We start from the raw sequence: 16,579 nt of genomic DNA, 5'->3' as shown, positions 1-16,579 counted from the left end.
AGTGGTGCTGGATGACTCTCCCTGGCACCTGAGGGTCAAGGACAATTTGTAACTTCTTCTCCAACTCCATCATATGAGTCCTGGAGATCAAACTCAGCTTGTCAGCCCTCCTTGTCCTGAATGTCACCTGACCCCTTCTCTGGCTGCTTCTTCAGCTGACTTCCTCCCTGGCCTTCTTTCTGCGGTGTATTTGGTCTATCAGTGGCAGGCTCCCCCTAGGGGAAGGGCAGGGCAGCAGGGCGGGGGCTTCGCTGTCGGCTAGGTGCCAGTCCTCCCACAACTGGACAATCTTTGTTAAGATGTTCTGGTGACCATAAGGTGAGTGGCCAGGCCTTCTAGTGCCCCTTAAGCTGTGTTACTCAGGCCTGGCTGCTAGGGGTAACTGGGACATAAATACCGTGGGAAGACACCCACCATGGAAAGTGGCCCTCTGCAGTCCCTGGACCTAGGTGAGTCACCCTGCAGTTCAGTCCTGGGCGAGGAACCACCCACAGGACAGCAGCTGAGATCAGGTGATGGGTGTGGATAGCAGCCCTGAAGGCCGGGCTTAGAAGGATCTAGAAGGCAGCTTCAGGAACTAGGTCTGGCTTCTGGTTTCCTCTCTTCTGTGAGGGGCTGAGGTTGGGTTCCTGGAACTCACTAGGAAGAACACAGAAGCCTTACTCAGCCCAGAAGCTTCTAGAAGTCAATGCGCGTAAGCCACAGTGCATGGCCCAGGAAGCAGAATTGGCTGTTCTGACTTGTGTTGCAGGAGGGTGGCGGGACAAGCATGGAATGAGCACTCAGGACCAGGCTGAGCTGGCAGGAAGCTGCAGGGCCACAGGAGCAAAGCACTGGTTTAGGTGGGACTGTGGCATGGACTGGCACCCAGGAGACAGACACTTGGGACCTAGAGGGTACTCACAGATAGGGCCAGGAGCTGCTGTCACTAAAACTACAGGGCCCTGTGGCAGACCCCATCAAGTTCAGGCCCAAATGCCAGGGTCACCTACAACCTGGCACTCAGGCTCAGCTGAGGAGACATAGGACAGCACTGACCCTCACAGCTAGCTGGCTTGCACTCTGTATTTGGAGACAGGGTTTCTCTGTGTAGCCCTGGCTGATCTAGAACTCACTCTGTAGACCAGGCTGGCCCTGCATCTGCTGCCATGCACCATGCTTATGCTGAGATGTTTATCCTCACCGTGTGTTCATGTGGGTCACGAGCAGTTGTGGACGCTGCGGACAGAGCCCACGTGGTGGAGCTAAGCATTCGTAAAGCCCTGGGCTCCATCCCAAGCATTCCAGGGTAACTTCCTTTCCAACAGCATCTTCTGCTCTCTCTGGGAACCAGGTATGCATGTGCTGGGGACATACACAGACGGACACTCACACACACAGTCAGTCTCTCACTTGCACACTCTCACACACGTCCCATGGTGTGTTCTCCCTAGGTGCACTTTCCCTGCAGTGTGCTGGGTTTGCTCAGGGTCAGAGCTGTTCTGCTTGCTGAAGCAGCCTGCCAGCCGTGGCCTTAACCTCCCACACTCTTGCCTGTCCCCGCGGGTCAGCCATTACAGGCTTGGCTTTTTAAGGGCTGTGTAGCCCCAGCTGGCCTAAAACTTCTGGCTCTCCTACCTCTCTGCCCTCTAAATGTGTTGTCTGCTGCACTCTCACCTCTGCTGGCAGGACACACAGACAGCCCCACACCCAGGGAACGGCTTCCTCTGGTGAGACAACTGTGCTCAGGGATTAGGACTGTAAGTCGGGTCCGTGTAACCAGAGGGATGGCTGGCTCCTTCTGTGGTGTTTGCCTTTATTTTTTCCAACAGAAAACGTAGGGGGTGGGGCTGGGAAAGGACAGGTAAACCACCATGTGCGGAGCCTGCAGCTCCAACATGAAACTCAAACAAGCCTAGAAGAAGCCAGCCCTTCAAAGGACATCCAAGGCTTAACAGTCAACTCAGACTGGGAACCTTCCAGAAACTGAGTAAGTGGCCAGTCAGGGACTTCACTGGATCAGACGCCAAGTGGGGCTTCACGCAAAGGCGCCCGGAGGTCTCCTCGCCCACCTTCCTGGACTCAGCTCAGGCTGGGACTGCTCATTGCTTGCCTGCCTGCCGCCCTGGCTTCTTCTCCGGCTGGCCTCGGCCTGCACCAGGGATGCCACCCCGGCCCCGGCCACCAAACACACCTGCACAGGACAGAAGAGGTAGAGTAGACACCAGCTTCCCTGGGCAGGGACAAGGATCTTCCCTTCTATGCCCTACACCACTGTGCAAGGGGCCTGTGGGAGATTCCAGGTTGTACTCAGCCTAGGAAAAGGGCCCTCCCCTCCCCAGCCCAACAGGAGCCCACACCACTATGTCCTCCATGGAGACTGTACAGGGTGCAGAGAGGAGAGTGTCCAGGTATCCCTCCCTTCCCCACCTCACCCTCATCGTGACCCTACCTCTGCCAGCGCCACCCATGCCTCGGCCTTTCTGCTGCTTCTGCTGCTGCGGTCCTCCTCGCCCTCGGCCCTTGGCAGCCTCTTCCCTCACCATGTCAATGATCTCATCCGGGATACGCAGGTACTTGATGGTGCTGCCTCGGATGTAGCACTCAGGCATCCTCCAGAACTTGTCACCGTCCTGTGGAGAGGGGAAGTGTCACAGGCAGGCACAGTCCATCCAGGCCAACCATGCACCCTCCAAGCGTAACCACTCACCCTCGATGTGCAGATCACTTCTCGAAGGTTGATGTTCATCCAGTTGTCGCAGCTCACCAGGTGCCCGTTGTAAGTCTCCCCATTCTTCAGCTCCACCAGCTGCAGGAGACCCCGTCAGCCTAGGCCAAGCAGCCAGGGCTCAAACACACCTGGCTTCGCATCCCAAACTACAGTTTCTGTGCAACTAATCAACCTTTAAGGCTGGGCTGTCATTCACCTGCAAGTGCTGTGATGAGCAGGCACCGCCCAGGTTCCCTACCCAGTGTGTGGACAGAGACAATTAAAACTCCACACTAGGTGGGCATGGTGACACACACCTGTGATTCCAGGACTCTGGCGGCTGTGACAGGAGGATAGTGAGGGGACAATGGGCAAGCCCAGTCTGGTCACCTACAGGAAGAATATTACACAGCCAAGAAAAGGATGACTCAAAACCTCTGAGTGACACGGAGCCAGCCACACGCTCCTCACTCAGAAATGTTCACAAGATGCAAAGGCAGGTGCAGAGGGCAAGTGGTCACAGGACACAAGCAGCCAGGGCTTGGGGTGAACTTGACATGGGTGCTGACAGGTGTAAGGCTAGGCTCTGGCTGTGTGAAGTCTAGGAACACACTGCCTATCAGAGGCAGCGCTCCTGTAGTTCCTCCAGTCCCGTAGCATTCAGGGCCAAGTCTTGACTACGCAGCCATACTGCTGCTCCTTTTCAAAAAAAATGGTTCAACCAGTGGCAATCCTCCTGCTGCAGCCTCCCAGGCAGCTGGGATGACAGGTGACCTGTCTGTGCTGGGGACTCTTGGGATGGGACAAGGAATACATGGGTTGCACTGTGCCCCAGTTTCTTCCTGACACTACTTTTAAAAGATTTTCCTTAGACATTTTACTTTGTATTGCATTTCTGTCTGTGTGCAGAGAGGGAAGCCATGACTCCCTTCCACCATCGTGTGAGTCCTGGGGATTGAACTCAGGTCCTGCTGCTTGGCAGCAGGCACCTCTATCCACTGAGCCATCATACCAGGCTTTCAAGCGTAAACTGCAAAGGAGGGATGAGGGCACATGAAGGGAGGTGGCCCAGAGTAGCCTTGCTTACCATGGGGTGATTCTGGGCTGTCTTCAGCAGCGACAAGGGAAGCTGGAAGGCAAATGTCAGTGTGAGGAGTGTCCCCCCAATTCAGGGACAACCTGGGCATGGCTACCCAATGCACATGGCTGTGTGACCCCACATCATCCCATTCTACAGGTGTTGGCCACCTGGACATCCCGGACCATTTTGGTCATTTCTCCACAACTCCTGTCACCTAGAAACACAGAAGGGGGCACAGTCCAATGTGTGGAGGTAGCAACCTGGTAGGTTTTCTGAGGCAGAGCCTTGTCATACAGCCTATGCTGGCCACAGCCTTCTGAATGCCCAGGGCTGCACACCTGCATTTCTGCTCCACACCCTGTCCCTGTGCGTCCAAAAGGGGTGATTTGAGTCCCCCGGGTCCCAGGTGGGAAGGGCTGAGGTCTGCTATAGGACAAGGTGACAGCAAGGCTGGGGACACTATATCTTCCAGTACCAGCACCATAAAGACCAACATACCAGTTGCCTCAGTACCAGGGAGGCTGAGGCAGGGGGATAAGGAGTTTTAGATTATTCTCAGCTACAGTCTGAGGTCAGCCTGGACTACATTAGACATGTCTCCAAAATTCACCCAAAAATAAAAATACAGCCAGGCACTTAATTTTTGCACTGAGGGGCAGAGGCAGGAGGATCTAAGTTCCAGGGTAGCTGGGTCACACAGCAAAACAAACAACAAACAACAACAACAACAACAACAACAATATGGAGACAGGGCTCAGTGGTTGAGAGCACAGCTGCTCTTCTGGATGACCTGGGTTCAATTCCCAGCACCCACATGGTAGATCACAAATGCCTATAACTCCAGTTCCAGGGGAACCAACACACTCACAGAGACATGCACGCAGGCAAAACACCAATGCACATGAAATAAAAATAAATCATTTAAGGGGCTGGGATTTTTAAAAGGCCCTGGGTTGGGTCCCCAGAAAAAAAAAAAAAAAAAAAAAAAAAAAAATCATTTAAAACAGAAGAAACAAATATCAAGGACCCAGATCCTCAGGGCCATCGTGCCCAGCCTGGTGACTCTGGGTCACGAGAGGGCTGGGGGAGCCTGCAGCACAAGGCCCTTCCTGAGAAGAGCTGGGGGTGGGGGTGGGGGTTCAGTGGCAGGAAGTGAGGCTGGAGCCCATTTCCTGCAGAGGCTTCCTGAAAGGGTAGGAGGCAGAGGATGGCTTCTGTGAAAATGGGTGGTGGGAGGGTGGCCTTGGTGATCAGTGACAATGGTGTCCAGCCTGACCCTCAAATAAACAGTGAAAAAGAGGCACAGCCTGGCAGCCTGTGGCTAAGCTCCAGGGAGCTGGAGCCATGGTCATCCTTGGCTACAATGTGAGGCCAGCCTGGGCTACATGAGACCCTGTTTCAATAAAGGAACAAATAGAATAGTCAAACCCCTGAAGACAAGGCACAGCAAAGGCTCAGGGGCAAACATCACTAAACAAGAACAGGCGCACATACACAGCTCTTCCGGAGCTGTTATGGCCAGCACAGGCTAGTCTGGCTGTGAGGCAGCCATGGTAAGGTCCAGCCTACTACTGAGCTTTTGTCCCTCCTGCCCGGGCCCCAGCCACCTCCCAGGGTGCCCTTCCCCAGACTTTCTTTGCCCAATCCTGCTGAGCATGTCCCCTCCTGTGGCTAGGCCCCTAATGGCCACCCTGGGCTGCCAGCCTGTTTCCACCCACCACAGCAGGGGCCGCTCTCTAATTACGGGGTGATTAGCACCAGTCTCCCTGGCTAGACAGAAGGTCAGTGTGGGCGTGGGCTCTCCTGCGGCAGGGAGGGGCAGTAAACACTTGCTGAACAGGCAGGGTAGAGACACCCAGCACAGGTGCATCCTGTCCAGAGCCACAGGTAAGTGTGGTGTAGGGACAGGCCGCCACCCACAGATCTGCGTGTGCAGTGGGATACAGAGGAATGGAAGGAATGGGGTTCATAGAGAAGAAATTAGTCCATGCTCCAGCTGGGCAGGCCTCCCAAAACGAAGGAAAAAAAAAGCTCAGAGTGAAACGGGCCAGGGTGGACAGGGAGGGTGGAGCTGGGATAGTCACAGGCTTTTGAGTGGGGAGATACAGCTTTACACGGAGCACCTGCACCTGCAGGTGTTATGGCCACCGGCTCTGGGCTCCAGTCCCAGCACCTCCCATCAGAGGAGCAGTTTCAGGAAAGGAAATTCCTTCTCAGCCACCCTCCAGCCTCTCTGGGATCCAGCGTGTAGATGAGACGGCTGGAGGATCAAGCCTTGGGCTCCGAATTCAGAAATGTTTGGCTGGGACACTCCTGTACCAGCTGGGCCGCAGAGATATGGGAATGTCTGTGCATACCTGCGTGGAGAGGGTGTCCAGCCTTCAGGGAGGCTCAGAGGCTGGGCGGGTGCTTTATGGTGGGAATAGACTGAAGGAGTCTCAGGGGCTCAGGGTACACCCAGTGGGGAGTGCTTACACAGCATGTGTTAGGCCCTGAGGTCCTGCACCACAAAACCCAGGGTCGCTCTGGAGTAAAGGTAGGATCAGGAGTTCAGTCATATGTGAATACAAAGGAAGTTCAAAAGCAGCCTGGGCTATATGAGATCTGCCTCCCGTCCTAACCCAAACATGGAGGTATACACGTGTCCTTTCCATACTCCACTGATTGAAGCAAGAGGATGAGTTTGAGGCTAGCCTGGATTACGTTAAGTCCAGATCAGAAAGCCTAACCAAAAAACAAAACCAAATATTCTACCATCAAGAACTGAGATGGGGGGTTGGGGATTTAGCTCAGTGATAGAGCGCTTGCCTAGGAAGCGCAAGGCCCTGGGTTCGGCCCCCAGCTCCGAAAAAAAAAAAAAACCAAAAAAAAAAAAAAAAAAAAAAAAACTGAGATGGGCATGTCCAGCTCTCCCAACTTGGGCCAACGCGCCCCTCGATAGAGTAGCAGGGAAACCTGGCCTCTTCTACTCCATCATGTCAGGTCCCACAACTGGGAAGGCCTGAGCCTGAACTAGGAGAAAAAATTTCCTTCCTCCCGAGCAGGACCTGCTATGTGTCCAAGGGAGAGAAACATCCCTCAATCTGGGTTGGACTTTCGGCCAAAGGCGTGGGCAGCTGAGGTCAGACACTTGATAAGCATCAAGTGGGCAATGGAACCCACGTGAGTCCTTAGGTCCGCCCACTTCCCGGAAACACAGCAATCCTATCAAAAACTGTGACAAGCTCCGGAAGCGATCATAGTCCTTCCGGCCGCAAAAAACCTTGTCCATTCAAGAGATAAATCCGCAACGGTGGCGGACTGGGACCCTAGAGAGACACTGGTCACCTCCGGCCTCAGGTTTCCCCATCTCTCAGCAGCCCGAAGACCCTGAGCGCGCGCCCCGCCGCCTCGCGGCCCTCACCATCTTCCCTGCAGAGATAACTTCCGCCGCTGCACAGCCACTCGCACTCCCACCGGCAGTCTACCGCGCGCTCCAGCCTGAAAAAGACTGGCAGAAACTATGACCAATCAGCGAGTGGCTAAATGGACCTATCCAATCGGAACGGGATAAGGCGGTGCCTACATAACGCGGCGGCGTGTCGCGTCGTATTCCCACCGTGGGATTGAGGAGCGGCCGTAAAGCTTGACACCGGAGTGACGCAAAAGGCCGCGGTGCTCTTCACGCCCACTCAGGGTGTATGTTGGGAAATGGCGCCTGCGCAGATGTGCACTCCTGACTGGTTCGGCGCCACACTGTGGGCGAAACTGGCTAATGCATGTGAATCGCGCTGGGCTGGGGAAACCCGCTTCATACCCTCTTCGCGCTCCTATCCGTCCTCGCCCTTATGGAGCTCTTTCTCTTTATCAATCCAAATATAATCCTTGAACGCGAACGTCAGGGCCAGCGTTCCCCGGCGACAGGAAACAAATCGCTGGAATTTTCGTGTTTTGAGATGGGTTCTTGTGGCAGCTGAAGCTGATCATGAACTCGCAATAGCCTGGTACGCAACTTCTTCAGTGCTGGCATGGCCGCTGTAGGCTACCAAGCCAGCGCCTTGTTTTTTTGTTTTTGTTTTTTTTTTTAATCGTTATCATTTTGGGAAGAGGTTAGGGTTTCTCTGTGCAGCCCTAACCGGCCTGGAACACTCAGTGTTGACCAGGCTGGTCTCGAACTTCCAGAGATCTTGGTGCTGGGATTGCAGGTGTGTTTTAATCTGTCGTCTTGAGATACAAAGTTAGGTTCTCATGCTTGCCCAGTGTTAGGGTCCATGATTCGCCACCGAAGAATGATACCGTGGACTCAAATAGTATGTAAAGGCAATGAATGTTTTATTCTGCAGAAGTCCAGCATGCTGTGGTCTCCCATTACCAGAATAGACACCCAAGTGAACTTGGAAGTCTGATTTAAAGCACATTAGGGAATTCTGGGGTAGGTGACCTCTATGTTAATCTGTTGGGTCCATCTCTACGGACATTCCATTACTGGGGTGTGGGGGCTGGAAACTTACTGGGGAGGGCTGGAAACTGCTGCTGAGGAAGTCTGGAAACTGCTGTTGACCCAGCCATTGTCCTTGCCTCAGGCCAGGTGGCAGGGCAGCTTCTGAGGCCTGGACTTGCCTGGAATTGCCCAGTTCTTGGAAACTGATTTAGGCCTACTCTCCTTAACTGCCAGTTTGAAGTCTGTCATGGAATCAGTCTAGCCTTTTCACCAGTCAGCCTTTTTTACCCACGGATCCAACTCCCCCGCCCTTCTATTTATTTTTATTTCCTTTGGCTACTGGCGATGGAATCGGAGCTCTGCCCTGAGCTGTCCCGAGCAGGACAGCTGTTTTACCAAGCTGCTGGAAGGCCTGGTGCAGAATGTCAGTGATGAGCTCACTTGTGCGGTTCCTCTGCCCCCGGAGACTCCCTGGGCGCCACTACCCAGGGCTCTTCTAAGTGATGAAGTGAGACTCCTGCACTAGGACTGCAGCTCAGCGAGAGGGGTGGAGACCCTGAGCTCCTGCCCCGCACTGCTAAAACTAAAATAAAATAAAAATCAGTAAATACTGACGAGGAGAACCTGAGGAGAGTGGGCAGCATTGCCATCTCAGCACTGAGGAGGTGCTGCTGGAGGACCATGAGTTCGAGGCCATCCTCCACTACACTTACGGTTCAAGAACAGCCTGATCCACTTTACCCTGTCACTAATAAAACAAAAGGGAAATGTGGCAAGGGACCCGCTGACGTCACGTCTAAGATTAGAGAGCACCTGTCACCCCAGAATCCAGCTCTGAGATGGTACCTATATTTGTGATGTACTGAGACACCCAGGGGAGGAGCACCCTATGATGGGAAACTTGAACCCCCACAGCAAGACTGGGTAAATTCCTGCAAAGTTAACCTCTGCCTTTGTGGGTACCTTGGCTAGCCCATACTCCTGCGGGGGGTTGGGCGAGAACAGGAGCCTTGAAACCTGAGGTCCTGCTGCTCAGTGACAAGTTACTTACATCACCTGGGTGAAGGGTCGAAGCTCCCTGGTGGCTACAAAGAACATCTGTGTCAGTGTGGCTGTGGAGTAGGGAGGCCATCCCAGTCTGGGCCACCCCTCTGTGCCTCTTCTGGACTGTTCTCTGAGGAGTCTTACTTCTTTGCCCATTTCCAATACTCCTTTCAAGCTTGAAAGTTCTGCTTCAGGGCACCACGCAATGGCAACACTCTTTCTCTTTTCCTGTTTTTGTTTGTTTTGTTTTCCCCTCAACAACTGGGAATGAAACCTAGGGCCTTGTCCATAAGCCATTCCCCAGTCCCCACTGTCCTGACCTAAGTGAGTTTTGCACAAGCTTACCTTTAGAGAGTTCCCGAGGTTACAGCAGTTGGGTTCAAAAGACAGGGAGGGTGGGAAGCATCAGGCAGGGCGACATCCAGGATTAAATGAAGCCATCACTGCAGGGAGAAATGTCCCTCTGACCTGGCTCCAGCCACCATCAGAGGAGCTGTCTCTGATTGGCCAAATGGGCCTGTGTGCATGATGGCCAGGGGAAAACCCCAGCAACAGCCTTAATAAACGCACCTCACACCTCACTTCTCTGCGCCTACAGCTCCCAGATGCCAGCAGGTGATACAGCAGCCAGTGCTGAGCTTCCAAGTGCGGCCTGAACGGCACCTGATGCATCATCATGAGAGGTGCACTTGAGTGTCTGTTCTTCCAAGAAGATAGGGGCAGGTTCCAAACTCTGTGGGTAAAGAACAACCGGGCACAGACTGAGGCTTCTCACACCTTTAACCCCAGCACTCCAGAGGCAGATGGATCTCTGTGAGTTAGAGGCCAGCCTGGTCTACAGAGTGAGTTCCAGGACAACCAGAGCTACACAGAGAAACCTTGTCTTGAAAAACAAACAGCTGAGCTGGAGAGATGGCTCAGTGGTTAAGAGCACTGACTGCTCTTCCAGAGGTCCTGAGTTCAATTCCCAGCAACCACATGGTGACTCACAATCACCTGTAATGAGATCGGATGCCCTCTTGTGTCTGAAGACAGTGACAACTACTTGTACAACTACTCATAAACTAAAATAAATATAACTTTTTAAAAAAGTTCTTTTTCTTTAAGTTTTTTATTTTTTTTCTTTTTTTATGGGGGGGGGGGAGCTGAGGACCGAACCCAGGGCCTTGCATTTACTAGGCAAGCGCTCTACCACTGAGCTAAATCCCTAACTCCTTTCTTTAACACTTTGTTTTGCAACACTTGTGCTTCGTGTGTAGGTGTGAGGGAGGCACATGGGCTTCCTGTGGCCTCAGAGGCCAGGTGTGACATCAGGTGCTCCTCCATCACTCTCCGCCTTGCTTGTTGAGGTGAGGAGGCTTTCCTTTCTGACTAGGCTGGCCGACCAGTGATCTCCTACTACCTCAGTGTTTCTGACTCCCCAGAAACACTGACTCATGTATGGCTGTGCCTTACTTTTACATAGGGATTTTTAAACTCAGATCCATTTGCTTTTTCCCCACCAGTTCATCTCCCTTGGGTCACAAAACAAGTAGCTGGGGATAGCAGCTCATACCGGTTGTCTTAGTCAGGGTTTCTATTGCTGCAACAAAATACCATGACCAAAAAGTAAGTCGGGGAGGAAAGGGTTTATTGGGCTCATATTTCCATATCACCCGTTCATCACTGAGGGAATCAGGACAGGAACTCACACAGGGCAAGAACCTGAGGCAGGAGCTGATACGGAGGCCATGAAGGGGTGCTGCTTACTGACTTGCTCCCCATGGCTTGCTCAGCCTGCTTTGTTATAGAATCCAGGACCACCACCATGGGCTGGGCCCTCCCGCATTGATCATTAACTGGGAAATTGCCCACAGATGGATCTCATGGGGGCGTCTCCTCAACTGAGGCTCCTTCTCTCTGATGACTCTAGCGTGTGTCAGGTTGACGCCATGACTGTTAGCAGGGACGGGCATCAGGGAGATGTGGGGCTAGCAGCCACAGGTACACTGGGGCAACAGCCGCACGATCGCTACAGGCATCACCAACACTTACTGCGTAGACTGGAGTCCTGGACCAGGGGAAGACCTGTCTGTGGCTGCAAACAGACTGTGGCTCCACACTTGTGGCTGGGGACCTCATAGACCCAGTGGGGAAGCTACTGTTTGCCTAAATGGACAGGAAAGGGGGAGAGGAGATGTGATGGGAATGTGTCAGAAGTGTATGAGAGCCATCATCCTGTGACTGAACGCACACTAATATAGCACCCAGGGAAGGGGCAGGGTTATTGCCACAAGTAAAGGCTAGCCTCTGCTAAAAAGCAAAACTGCCTCAACATAAGCCAAGCCAAAAATAACAACCCTTTTTTTTTTTTTTTTAAAATAATATCGGCATTCCAGAAACAGAGGCAGATGGATCTCTGTGAGTTCAAAGCCAGCCTGGTCAACAGAGCAAGTTTCTGGACAGCCAGGGCTACACAAATAGAAGTCCTGTCAAGAAGGAGGAGGATGGAGGGGAGCACGTTGGGAGGGGAAAAAAAGAAGAAGGAGGAGGAGAAGGAGAGGGAGGCAAAGTGGGGGAGGGGAAAAGAGAAGGGGAAGGGGAAGAGGGAGGAGAGGAAGGTCCAAAATAACAACCCCTAACAATGCCTGTTACCCCTTTACTCCTGTTACCACCTTCAGGAGAAGAGGCCGAAGCTCCAAATTTGAGGCTAGCCTGGTTTGCATAGCAAAACACTTCTTTTTTTTTTTTTTTCCCCCGGAGCTGGGGACCGAACCCAGGACCTTGCGCTTCCTAGGCAAGCGCTCTACCACTGAGCTAAATCCCCAACCCCCAGCAAAACACTTCTGAAAGCAGAGGAGGAAGTAAGTGAATTGGGTGTAATGGCCACGCCTTTAATCCCAACACTCAAAAGACAGAGCCAGGTGGATCTGTGAGTTAGAGGCTAGCCTGGTCTACATAGCAAGTTCTGGGCAATAGGCAGTCAGGGAGATGACTCAGGAAGTAGACCAGACAGTAAAATGAACAAAAGGTGGGGGTTGTGAGAAAGCCCAGTGAGTAAAGACACTTGCTGTCAAGACTGGTTGACGTGGGGGTTGGGGATTTAGCTCAGTGGTAGAGCACTTGCCTAGCAAGCGCAAGGCCCTGGGTTCGGTCCCCAGCTCCGGGAAAAAAAAAAAAAAAAAAAAAGACTGGGTGACTTGGTCCATGACACGCAAAGATCTGTTACACACTGTCCCACACAGGCCGGCCTAGCCCCGGGAGCCAGGACTGCTGGCTGCACTAGAATGGTTTCCTCATTGTGTTCAGAGTGTTCCAGACTGCTAGTGCTGGTGGAGGCGTGGCCTGGCGGGGGCGTAGCCTGGCGGGGTGTGATCCAGCAGGGATGTGTTCTGGTTGTTGGTTTGCAGGGAGCAACTGACTGGTTTGCCGGGAAATGAGCTTAGACAGGGAACTTAAAGCATGTGTGGTCTCCACTCCACACCCAGATGTAGAAAACAGAGAGCTGAAGACAGGTTGTCTGACACCTGCATAAACAGAATCCCAAAGTTTCCCTGGATAGAGAAATGGCTCAGGGGTGAAGACGGAGGAGAACCTGGTCCAGCAGCACCCACATACCAGCTCACAACCACCTATACTAACTTCTGTTCCAGGGCGTTTGACCTGACGCTCTGTTCTGACTCCAGACACTTGTACTTGTGTGCTCAAACTCTCCCACATACAGATAATTAAAGGTCCCTGCCAGCATTCTCTAGGGGAGTTGGGGTGAGGGTGGGGCCAGGCGGGGTGATGGCTCAGTGGATGAAAGTCTTTTTTTTTTTTTTTTTTTTTTTTTTGGTTCTTTTTTTTCGGAGCTGGGGACCGAACCCAGGGCCTTGTGCTTCCTAGGTAAGCGCTCTACCGCTGAGCTAAATCCCCAGCCCCTTGTGGATGAAAGTCTTACCATGTAGACCAGAATAAAATCCTGGGACACAGAAAAAAACGCCAGACTCACAACACATATTTGTAATCCTTCCTGCGGTGAGATGGAGAGTGGAGGCTGAGGACTCTGCCAGAATTTCACAGGTCAACTAGTTCTGACCTAGCTGTGGGGGCAAGAACAAGAGAGATATGACCTGACCCTGGGGACACCCCCTGACTCAGCGGATGCCTACCTGTTACCCCAGAGTCAGAAAGTGATATTAGTTTAAGGGCATCCTAGGCTGCATAATCAATTTAAGGCTAGCCTGGGCTACACAAAGATCCTGTCTCAGTAAAACAAAAGAAAAGAAAACACATAAGCCTGAGCACTCAGTCTGCCTCACCCCCAGGCCAGGGTGCTTTGGCCCTTGCCCCAGGAATGTGCTAGTCTAGGCATAAATGACCTGGTTGGACAGAAAACGAAGGTCAGTCTGGTACACACAGGAGGCGGTCACGGTTGATGCTTTCATCACAAGGACTTTGACCAGGAGGGTGTCAGAGTTCCTAGGCCCCTCCCAAAACATCACCTGATGTTTCTGTGAGGTCTGAACTTCCATTAAATATCCCCAAGATGGGCACACACCAGCCAGCAGATCAGACCAGGAAAAGAGGCTCAAAGTCACCAAGCAACCCCACACTGGAAATGGTAGTCTGTCCTGGAATCAACCTCAGAGGTGCTGGCTGTCACTCAGTCAGGCCAGCACAGGCCGGTTTCCACACTCACGGGAGATGTTGGAGAGAGCAGTCAGGAACACTGCTGTTCTTCAGGGCCTAGCTTAGAGTCTCAGCACCCACACAGGGGTTCACAACCGGCTGTAACTCCAGCAGTTCCGATCCTGTCTTCTGAACTCATAGGCACCAGGCAAAAACCTATAAAACTGGAAACAAACAAACAAACAAATAAAATAGGAAATCTAATACAAAGCAAAAACTTTTAAAAACAAAAACAAAAAATGGGCACTGTGGCCACAGCTACCATCTCGGCCCCTGAGAGGCAGGAAGATCTTCAGCTATGTAGAGAGTTCAAGGCTACCCTGAGCTACATGAAACACTGTATTAATTTTACTTTAAAATAGCAGGTTTTGTAGCAAGGCTGGACAAGGCCCATAGTGGAAAAACAACAGCTGGAAAGCAGAGAGGAAGACAGTGGTCCTGGCAGCTGCCACACAACCAGAGCTCTCCATAAGGATCTCAGCTCAGTTTCCTGCATGGCCATGGCTGTCCTGGAATTCTCTCTGTAGACCAGGCTGTCCTAGAACCCAGGGATCCTCTTGCTTCTGCCTCCTGACCCAGACTTAAGTACTGTTAATTTTATTATGGTTATGACTGCCGCTTTGAGACAAGGTCTCATGGGCCAGCACTCTACCCTCTGAGTCCCAGGCCAGACTTGTTGAAGACCGGTGCCTTGGCACACAGTGTGACTCTGGGCAGCAGTTTCCCCGGTCCTCCAGCCCTGTTCCGGAAGGACTGGTGGGTGTGTCCAGTCCCTTCCTGCATTTCCTTTCCTCCTGGCTCATTTTCTTCTGTCTGTTCATTCTCACTGAGTTTAACTAGGATCCTTAAGAAGCATTGATGGGGGGGGCTGGAGAGATGGCTCAGTGGTTAAGAGCACTGACTGCTCTTCCAAAGGTCCTGAGTTCAAATCCCAGCAACCACATGGTGGCTCACAACCATCTGTAATGAGATCTGATGCCCTCTTCTGGTGTGTCTGAACAGCTACAGTGTACCTATATATAATAAATAAATAATTCTTAAAAAAAAAAAAAGAAGCATTGATGGCTGCACTGGTGGCTATGCCACTGAGGATAACTGCTCTCCTTCCCCATCACCCACCATCGGCCCAGAGACCTGCCTATCCCCTGGGCCTCCCTGAGCTCTCTTTGCCCTCTCCCTATTGGGTGATTTTGGGTATGTGCACACCGAGGCCAGAGATCACTATAGGGTCTTCTACTCTCTCCACCCTAGTTTTTGAGGCTGAGTCTCTCTCTGAGCACAAAGCTCTCCAATCGCCTGGGCAGGCTGTCTAGTGAGCACAGGGATCTTCTGGTCTCCGCCCCTAGTGCGGTATTAGAGGGAAGTGTGCACAGCCATACATATCTACTCATGCAGGTTTGGGGATTCGAACTTGGATCCTTATACTTGTTGGGGGGCGTTGTTTCTGTTAAACTAGATCCCCCACATCTGCTCCCTTGGGGAGTTATTTTTTTTTTCTCCATCTTTATTAACTTGGGTATTTGTTATTTACATTTCGATTGTTATTCCCTTTCCCGGTTTCCAGGCCAACATCCCCCTAACCCCTCCCCCTCCCCTTCTATATGGGTGTTCCCTTCCCCATCCTCCCCCCCATTACCGCCCTCCCCCCAACAATCACGTTCACTGGGGGTTCAGTTTTGGCAGGACCAAGGGCTTCCCCTTCCACTGGTGCTCTTACCAGGCTATTCATTGCTACCTATGAGGTTGGAGCCCAGGGTCAGTCCATGTATAGTCTTTGGGTAGTGGCTTAGTCCCTGGAAGCTCTGGTTGGTTGGCATTGTTGTTCATATGGGGTCTCAAACCCCTTCAGCTCTTTCAATCCTTTCTCTGATTCCTTCAACAGGGGTCCCATTCTCAGTTCCATGGTTTGCTGCTGGCATTCGCCTATGTATTTGCCATATTCTGGCTGTGTCTCTCAGGAGAGATCTACATCTGGTTCCTGGTCGGCCTGCACTTCTTTGATTCATCCATTTTTTTTTAAAAGATTTATTCATTTATTATATATAAGTACACTGTAGCTGTCTTCAGATACACCAGAAGAGGGCATCGGATCTCTTTACAGATGGTTGTGAGCCACCATGTGGTTGCTGAGAATTGAACTCAGGACCTCTGGAAGAGTAGTCGGGTGCTCTTAACCGCTGAGCCATCTCTCCAGCCCCCTGATTCATCCATCCTATCTAGTTTGATGGCTGTATATGGATGGACCACATGTGGGGCAGGCTCTGAATGGGTGTTCCTTCAGCCTCTGTTCTAAACTTTGCCTCCCTATTCCCTGCCAAGGGTATTCTGTTCCCCTTGGGGAGTTCTGATCCACAATTAGTTGAAGTAGAAACTTAAGGGTTTGTTGGAAAGTTGGTTGGATGGTGTTTTGAGGGGGAAGACAAGTGAAGAAACGTTCCACTGAAGCAGACACAGGAGAAAAGATGTTCTGCTAAAACAGCACGTGAAAGGACACATGATGAGGGATTCCTCTCTAATGACACGCATGTATTGTCCCATCTTACATTACACAGTTGAGCTGCATTTGTCTGGACTCCACAGAAGTGCACCAATAAACTTCTGGCGGTGTGCTGCAGTTTCTCGCCGCTTCAGCGGACTCTGCTGATTGGCAGAGTGATGTTGGCTGGGACAGATGCCCGTGCTGAGGCGAGAT

General features: G+C 52.1%; 1 protein-coding gene across 1 annotated transcript; it reads right to left on the bottom strand.

The window, feature by feature from the left end:
- Positions 1 to 1,775: 1,775 nt before the first annotated feature.
- On the bottom strand, positions 1,776 to 7,258 carry Lsm4 (LSM4 homolog, U6 small nuclear RNA and mRNA degradation associated). Its single transcript, XM_032919178.1, has 5 exons — positions 7,174 to 7,258; positions 3,777 to 3,818; positions 2,690 to 2,788; positions 2,432 to 2,612; positions 1,776 to 2,173 (listed from the first exon to the last, which is right to left on the bottom strand). The coding sequence occupies exons 1-5, from the start codon at positions 7,174 to 7,176 to the stop codon at positions 2,082 to 2,084; spliced, it is 417 nt and encodes a 138-aa protein (XP_032775069.1). The 5' UTR covers positions 7,177 to 7,258; the 3' UTR covers positions 1,776 to 2,081.
- Between the last annotated feature and the right edge of the window lie 9,321 nt (positions 7,259 to 16,579).

The sequence above is a fragment of the Rattus rattus genome, chromosome 13 (genome assembly GCF_011064425.1).
Source record: "Rattus rattus isolate New Zealand chromosome 13, Rrattus_CSIRO_v1, whole genome shotgun sequence".
NCBI lineage: Eukaryota > Metazoa > Chordata > Mammalia > Rodentia > Muridae > Rattus > Rattus rattus.
The sequence above is the reverse complement of the archived record's forward strand: the minus strand, read 5'-3'. Positions and strand labels throughout refer to the sequence as shown.

What these genes read in the sequence shown, in the direction of transcription:
- Lsm4 (XM_032919178.1), bottom strand. An exon ending in CAGCCCAGAATCACCCCATG is followed by an intron (nt 2,789 to 3,776) that starts GTAAGCAAGGCT and finishes GGTCTCCTGCAG; the next exon opens with CTGGTGGAGCTGAAGAATGG. An exon ending in CATGGGTGGCGCTGGCAGAG is followed by an intron (nt 2,174 to 2,431) that starts GTAGGGTCACGA and finishes TGTCCTGTGCAG; the next exon opens with GTGTGTTTGGTGGCCGGGGC.